The sequence below is a fragment of the Salvelinus fontinalis genome, chromosome 2 (genome assembly GCF_029448725.1).
Source record: "Salvelinus fontinalis isolate EN_2023a chromosome 2, ASM2944872v1, whole genome shotgun sequence".
In the NCBI taxonomy this organism is placed as follows: Eukaryota; Metazoa; Chordata; class Actinopteri; order Salmoniformes; family Salmonidae; genus Salvelinus; species Salvelinus fontinalis.
The window spans coordinates 32390994-32399261 of record NC_074666.1 but is presented as its reverse complement, the minus strand read 5'-3'; the positions used below and the strand labels follow the sequence as shown (position 1 = coordinate 32399261).

General features: G+C 40.3%; 1 protein-coding gene across 1 annotated transcript; it reads right to left on the bottom strand.

Moving 5' to 3' along the window:
* Positions 1-4751: 4751 nt before the first annotated feature.
* LOC129816981 (brain-specific homeobox/POU domain protein 3-like) lies at positions 4752-7836 on the bottom strand. The gene is made up of 2 exons (XM_055871985.1): positions 7490-7836; positions 4752-6871 (listed from the first exon to the last, which is right to left on the bottom strand). The coding sequence occupies exons 1-2, from the start codon at positions 7607-7609 to the stop codon at positions 5948-5950; spliced, it is 1044 nt and encodes a 347-aa protein (XP_055727960.1). The 5' UTR covers positions 7610-7836; the 3' UTR covers positions 4752-5947.
* Between the last annotated feature and the right edge of the window lie 432 nt (positions 7837-8268).

Here is an 8268-nt window from a genome sequence, read left to right as displayed (position 1 = left end):
ATCATTTACAGTAGCTATTTTGTTTTGAATTTTAGGACCACTTTAGGTATAAAAAAAACATTGAATTTGGCCATGCTGTTATTAGTCCATAGAAATGCACTGAATAACAGATTCACACATGGAAAAACAGATAGTAAAAAATAAATCAACGGGAAGTTTGTATTAAAGTGTCTGTCCTATATCTGAGAGGTATAAGAAAGATCAGGATATTTTTTTACACATATTTAATCCCCTTTTTTTTACACTAAACTACTTCCATATACACTGAGTATACAAAACATTAAGAACACCTGCTCTTTCCGTGACATAGACTGAACAGGTGAATCCAGGTTAAAGAAGGATTTTTAAGCCTTGAGACAATTGAGACAATTGAGATAAAACATTTTTAATGCCTTTGAATGGGGTATGGTAGTGCCAGGTGCCAGGTGCACCGGGTTTGTGTCAAGATCTGCAAAGCTGCTGGGTTTTTCACGTGTGAATCAAGAATGGTCCAGCACCCAAAGGACATCGAGCCAACTTGACACAATTTTGGGAAGCATCGAAGTCAACATGGGTCGACATCCCTGTGGAACGCTTTTGACGAATTCAGGCTGTTCTAAGGGTTGCAACTCAATGTTTCCCTTATTTCCTAATTTTCCTAATGTTTGGTATTCGCAATGTATAATTCCATATAAAACATTTTTAACTGTTACCAGGCTACCTTCAGACGGATTGTGAGGCTTGTGGGGTGTAGAGCAAAACAGAGAACACCATCTCCTTCAGATGCTACAGACGTTTTCGCGAGAAGTATCCTGGACTGACAAACACCGCTGTAGCTCGGCCACCTTCCACTGCAGATGCGAAAGGCCTACATTGGTGGATGTGGTGATTTGAGATGCCGCTGAGGCAACAAAAAAAAATAATTAAATCTTCGATTCTAGTGTTTGAAAGCCTGTCAAGAATGCCTATAGAAATGAGGAGTCCAAATACTAGTTTAATAAAATTTCTAGTTGAGTTGCTTTGATTATTGGTCACCAACCCAGTGGTGTTTTTTGTTGTTGTTAAGGGGTAGATCAGCTTTACTATTGCAGAGAGATTATGGCTTCTATCAATGTAATTGTCTGCGTCATTTGCATCCCCCATATATTTTAAACTAAATACTGTATGTATATATATATATATATATATATATATATATATATATATATATATATATATATACACTGCTCAAAAAAATAAAGGGAACACTTAAACAACACAATGTAACTCCAAGTCAATCACACTTCTGTGAAATCAAACTGTCCACTTAGGAAGCAACACTGATTGACAATAAATTTCACATGCTGTTGTGCAAATGGAATAGACAAAAGGTGGAAATTATAGGCAATTAGCAAGACACCCCCCAAAACAGGAGTGATTCTGCAGGTGGTGACAGGTGGTGAGATTCTTCAAAGTAGCCACCCTTTGCCTTGATGACAGCTTTGCACACTCTTGTCATCCTCTCAACCAGCTTCATGAGTTAGTCACCTGGAATGCATTTCAATTAACTGTTGTGCCTTTGTGGAATTTCTTCCCTTGTTAATGCGTTTGAGCCAATCAGTTGTGTTGTGACAAGGTAGGGGTGGTATACAGAAAATAGCCCTATTTGGGCCAAGACCAAGTCCATATTATGGCAAAAACAGCTCAAACAAGCAGTCCATCATTACTTTAAGACATGAAGGTCAGTCATTGCGGAACATTTCAAGAACTTTTAAAGTTTCTTCAAGTGCAGTTGCAAAAATCATCAAGCGCTATGATTAAACTGGCTCTCATGAGGACTGCCACAGGAAAGGAAGACCCACAGTTACCTATGCCGCAGAGGATAAGTTCATTAGAGTTACCAGCCTCAGAAATTAAATCTCATATAAATGCTTCACAGAATTCAAGTAACACACATCTCAACATCAACTGTTTAGAAGAAACTGCATGAATCATGCCTTCATGGTCAAATTTCTGCAAAGAAACCACTCCTAAAGGACACCAATAATAAGAAGAGACTTGCTTGGGCCAAGAAACACAAGCAATGGACATTAGACCTGTGGAAATCTGTCCTTTGGTCTGATGAGTCCAAATGTGAGTCTTTGTGAGACGGAGATAATCTGAACAAATGATCTCTGCATGTGTGATTCCCACCGTGAAGCATGGAGGAGGAGGTGTGATGTGTGGGGGTGCTTTTCTGGTGACACAGTCAGTGATTTATTTAGAATTCAAGACACACTTAACCAGCATGGCTTCCACAGCATTCTGCGTCTGGTTTGCACTTAGTGGGACTATCATTTGTTTTTCAACAGGACAATGATCCAACACACCTCCAGGCTGTGTAAGGGCTATTTGACCAAGAAGGAAAGTGATGGAGTGCTGCATCAGATGACCTGGCCTCCACAATCACAATCACTCATCCACAATGGTTTGGGATGAGTTGGACCGCAGAGTGAAGGAAAAGCAGCCAACAAGTGCTCAGAATATGTGGGAAATCCTTCAAGACTGTTGGAAAAGCATTCTTCATGAAGCTGGTTGAGAGAATGCCAAGAGTGTGCAAAGCTGTCATCAAGGCAAAGGGTGGATACTTTGAAGAATCTCAAATATAAAATATATTATGATTTGTTTAACACTTTTTTTGGTTAATACATGATTACATATATGTGCTATTTCATACTGTTGATGTCTTCATTATTATCTTACAAAATAGAAAATTGTCAAACTAAAGAAAAACCCTTGAATGAGTAGGTGTGCCCAAACTTTTGACTGGTACTGTATATATACATTTTTCATATATATTTTCCTTTATTATTTTCCCTAACCCTACCACCCTAATGGACAACAACACTTAGGGGTCTACTTCCAGTTTATAAAGACTATATACATTTTATAGACACAGTATATTTTACATTAGTTATATTTTGTATGTCCCAACCTTGAGCTACCCTCAAACAAGTAGGGATTTATTTATGACGTAAATGGACATGAAGCCTATGAGTTTTGGCATTAAGGTGAAATTCGATTTCCTATTGGCTTATCACTACTTTTAGCCTACATTATTAGCTTATATATCGATAGATCTAGCCTACTGGTTAGGCCTTTTGACCATCCATTTGTTGTATTTTAAGATATTAGTAAATTACCAATGTTTTTTATCATTATTTTTGTTGTCACATTTCCTCATTCTCCCCATTCTATTTCTAAGTCCTCAGTGGTAACCCTCCTGATGTGTCACATCAAGAAGTCCAGTCCCGCTAACAGTAGTATAGCACCATACCAATTCCACAGTCTAATGGTTGTATTGAGTTGCTCCGAAAGAAAAGGACCCGGGCGCGTGTTGGACAACACAAGGCGGCAGTCCATTCAGCGAGAGGAGATCTCCTTCTTAATAAACACATACAAAAATCAATAGTATCATAACAGCTGATATTTATTATTCATTAATAACGAGTTTTACAGGCCTGAAACCATCCGCTGAACACAAGGGAGAGCACTGGAACCCATAACATTTTCTGTACTGACAATCTCTGTCAACCAGCGTCTGTCATGTCTCTGTTTCCGTATCTGACTGGCCCCTATCGGACTGCGGCATCCGGTTTAACTAGTTTGGACACAACTGGATTATATACACACACACCTGTCTATCTGGAAAGGAGGTGTCAAAAATAAATTATAAACTGTGTGGTTCGATCCCCGATCGCTGATTGGTTGACATCTGTGGTATAACAGACCGTATAAAACTCGTATGACAAAACATTTATTTTTATTGCTCTAATTACGTTGGTAACCAGTTTATAATAGCAATAAGCCACTTCGTGGGTCTGTGATATATGGCCAATATACCACAGGCACTCTGCGTAAAGAAATGCCCTTAGCCATGGTAAATTGGCCATATACCACACCCCTTCGTGCATTATTGCTTAATTAGAAGCTGATATTTATAATTGATTGATTTCTTTATTAGCCAGATTATATTTACTTAAATGGTTGCAGTAATCTTTAAATCCTCAGCATTCCTCTAAATGTAGTTTTGTTTCAGAGTGATACAGTCAAGTATTATGGGCCTAAATCATATGCATCAACGAATAACTTATCTCTTAAACATATTTCATGGTGTCATCCACAGTTTACCTAAATATATTTTTTTAATGTTTGTAAATAATTAAAAGTGTATTTGGTCTGATGGCCTTACGTTTTTTTTTGTTATGAAACCCTTAAGGCCACAGTTTATGACAAGATTCGGTCTCATTCAAAGTTTTGTGAGGTGCGAGGAATAATAGTAACCATTTTTCAAAAGACTTGAGTTTGTATTTTGCTATTGGTACTAGGGAAAAGTGTAATGTATGCAAATCATTTGGTGGTGATAATATTATAGGCCTAACCTAGACTCGATCATGTATTCCCTCCCCGTGATGGCTTATTCTAAATGTTATTTCTCATTGAAAACAATCAATATAAACTAAATCTGAATCAGAAAGTATCATAATACATTAATCATTGATCAATATCGAATGGAATCATTCATACGCTCAATTGATTTGATCATTGACGTAGTCTTCATCAAGTTCTGTCCACCACCAAATTCAGAAACAGATTTAAATGGTTCCACTCTAGAACTGATCCGTCAACCTCCCATCACGAGAGTGTTCTCTCGTTTCGAAGCACCAGCTGCTTTCCCTTCTAGCAGACGAACAGATATCGAGTGGAGATTGTTGATATATTTACCCCAAAATAACTTATAGGAGAAGATGAGGTAAAACGTGCATGGTTTATTTTAGTTTCTGTCGCTTACACAGACACATTAAAGCACATATTCACAAATATACGTTGTATTGTAAATAAATTAAGTTCAAATAAATAAATAGGTTAATAAAAAGAAACCTAACTAAGTAAAATTATGAAAATATAAATAGGTGAACAATTCCTCATGTTTAAAATATCTACAAAGTGCATTGAACTCTGGGAATGCAAGGTAACCATTATTTCCATCCATGACCGAATAATAATATTAACACAAATATTTTCGTTTCCATGTGAGGACATAAAAGGGCAGTTTTACAACTTAATTATTCTAAATAATTTGATTGTCAAAGCATCATTGCAGTGAAATTAGTACAGACATACACCATGTTTAGCCGACATATCTGTGAGTCATCTAATTCAACCTTAACTTCGTGGATAAAAACGAAAAAACGAATGAACGATTATTTTTGTGTGTTTTATACTCATACAGTCCAAAATGACCATGAATGTGCCAACACTAGCGTAATGAGGTAGACACAGAGAAGTATACTGTGTATGTCCGCGTGTACGTGCGTTTGCCCGTGTGTATGCTCTCTTATTGCAATGCATTCAGATGGGTTTTTAGAACTATAAATTCACACATAACGCCCTACGAGTAAACCATGCAATGGATTACAGTAATACCCCCGTGTTACGGAGAGGCAACCATCTCTGAGACACATAATGATGACAACATTAAGCCCTAAGCATTTCTGCAAACAACAATTTGATTATTATCATTTTTTTAAATAACGAACTAGATGCGCTCTTCACACAAACAGGTGCAATGTATTCACAACAATGTACAATGATAAATATAAAACAGTTATTCTGACTCAAGAGAATAATAACAAGTATTATTCGATTTCATTTTTTTTGTACAATAATTGCCATGAGTTAGTTAAGGGGTGGGTTTTCTCTTTTCCGCCTCAAGAGCATGATGACTTCGATCTCCTATTTCACTGTTATTGTATTCGTCGATATGTTGAGTTTTAAATGTCAAAAGTTATAGCCTACGTTTTGCCCCGGGGGATATTGGTTTTCAAGTCTTTATCCAATTCAAAGGAGCGAAGCGCATCTTGTCTGCCAGCCTCGATTGACCACATTAGCCGTGTGCCTATTTGTTTCTGATTTGTCTATTCGATTAAAGTTTTGCTCTGCCTTTGGCCTAGTGTGTTGCAGAGAACTTCATCCTTTTCTGCTTTTGCCTTTGATTGCAAAACCACACCCTGACCACGTTCTTTTTCAGGTCCAGTTTCTCGGCTATCGCTGCAATCTTCTCTGACGAGGGCCTCGGCTGCACGGCGAAATATGCCTCTAAAGAGCGCTTCTCCGGAGCAGCGATGGAGGTACGTTTTCTCTTCTTGTCTCCTCCGTTGAAAATCTCCGGCTTGGTCATTTTCTCCCGCTGCGCCCTTTCTGCCTCCTCCAGCCACGCTTCCAGGATGGGTTTTAGGGCCACCATGTTATTATGAGACAAGGTGAGGGACTCGAACCGGCAAATCGTGCTCTGACTGAGGCAACCAACCCCGGGGATTTTAAGGTTCGCCAGGGCCGAGCCCACATCCGCCTGCGTCACCCCCAGCTTGATCCGCCTCTGCTTGAACCGCTCTGCGAAGGACTCCAGTTCCCTGGGGTCTGGCTCTGAGTCCCCGCCGCCGCCTAGCGAGGTGTGCGAACCCATGCTGTGGGGGTGCATGTTCATGGCCTGTTGGTGATGATGGTGGTGCTGCATGTGGTTGATGGCGGACATGTGGGCATGCGGATGGGAGGCCGTGGAGCAGACGTCAGAGCCGGGCATTCCTCCCAGGGAGATGGACATGCCGGGGGTCAGGTGGTCCAGAAGGTCGCCATCCAGGCCCTGAGAGCCCTGGTGATGGGGATGGTGATGGTGGTGCGAGGTGAGCACGGATGGGTGATGGAGGTGGGCCGAGGACGAGGTGGGGGTACAGGTCATGCTGGTCATGGTGGTCATGGTGTGGTAGGTCGCGTCTGGCTTGTAAGGATGGCTCTTTGCGATATCCACCGCCGCCAGCGCTTCAGCCCTCTGCAGTAAAGTCTCATCAAATCCGGCAAATATGTTGCCCTGCAGCTGTGCGATGGAGAGGAGCAGGGGAAGCAGAGGAGACAGGTTATTAATGCTGCCCAAACAGGCAGAGTTTAGGATAACTTTGGATGATGTTTTTAAAATGGAAATGCATTACGCACGAGGTTTGAAATGTTTACATTTTGTGGAAAGATTATAAATGACATTATCCACAATAAGCAATTTATCATCCATAATAACAAATCGTTAAGTTAATGTAATGTACGTGACTATAAACCCAACTATTCATATGCCCCAATCCTCCACTGCACCATCACTTTTGATTATTCGTTAATAATGAATATTTCAATCCTCTTCAATAATTTCTCTGCACCATGGAATTAGACGAATTTGACATGAGACTAACTGAATACATTATACTAACAATACGATATTGACAATACGTCGTTTTCGTGTAATTACAAAGCATTTAGCGAGTTGCTTTACCCAATTCCACACGTTCTATTCTCCCCTGCAATTTATATTGATTATTGCATTGTTGGGTTTAGAGCTAGCAAGAAAGGCATTTCACTGTACTTGTGCACCTGACATTAAAACGTGATGGCTATGAGACTATACCTTTCATTCGTGATAATTGGATAATTTGAACGTCAAGTAACTCACCGAGTGAGTGGGCATGCATGCCCTCCGGATGGCCTCCGAGCTCGATTGCAGAGGCGTGTATTTCGGCTCGTGCAGTATGGGATGCATACCGAAAGGTTGTTTGCTGTTCATTGACATCATGATTGCAGAAGTTAGTGAGGGCCGTTTTCCGTCTTCCTCGTTTGGCTCCGTGTTGGTCCGTTGTCACTAGAAACGTCTCAGGATTAAACAAATTGATAGAATTGTTGGTTGTTTGAGGGTGGTGGTAGTGCTGTTAACGATGACAGGTTTAAACCTCCTGTCTGCTCCCCTGTAGGTCTCTTTCTATCCGTTCGGACTCCTCCGCTTTAGCTCTAGTATGGATGCTACCTAGCAGCCACCTAAAATATAACGCTGTGTTACTGGCCCCGCCCCAACGGTGGGTCATCACCCCCTCCTTTCCCCATTGTCTCCAAATGTTATTGGGAATTGTGTATTTAACCACGCCTCTTGGGTGAAAACCACCACCCACTCCGAGGCGATGATTGGAAGTTTGATTTTGACAGGTGCAATGGCTGGTTCTCAGACCGGCAACACGCTTTGTGCAGGTTGCTGTGCTTTCTATTGGATCGGTTGACATTTATTCGATGTCCTAATTTCTGTCATAACTTTGTAATAGGCTTTTTTTTCAATGAACATTCGATGGTCTAACGACGTTTTTTTTGTCTTTGCTGAAACAAAAAAACTCCAAAGTGATACCTGAAATGAAATATAAATAATAGCCAGCAGTGAAATAACTCCAGTGAACAGTAGATTCAGAC

Bases quoted from the DNA above. Each gene is read 5' to 3' on its own strand.
- LOC129816981 (XM_055871985.1), bottom strand. From the start codon at position 7,609: ATGATGTCAATGAACAGCAAACAACCTTTCGGTATGCATCCCATACTG. The intron at 6,872-7,489 runs GTGAGTTACTTG...TCCATCGCACAG, and splicing joins CATGCATGCCCACTCACTCG to CTGCAGGGCAACATATTTGC.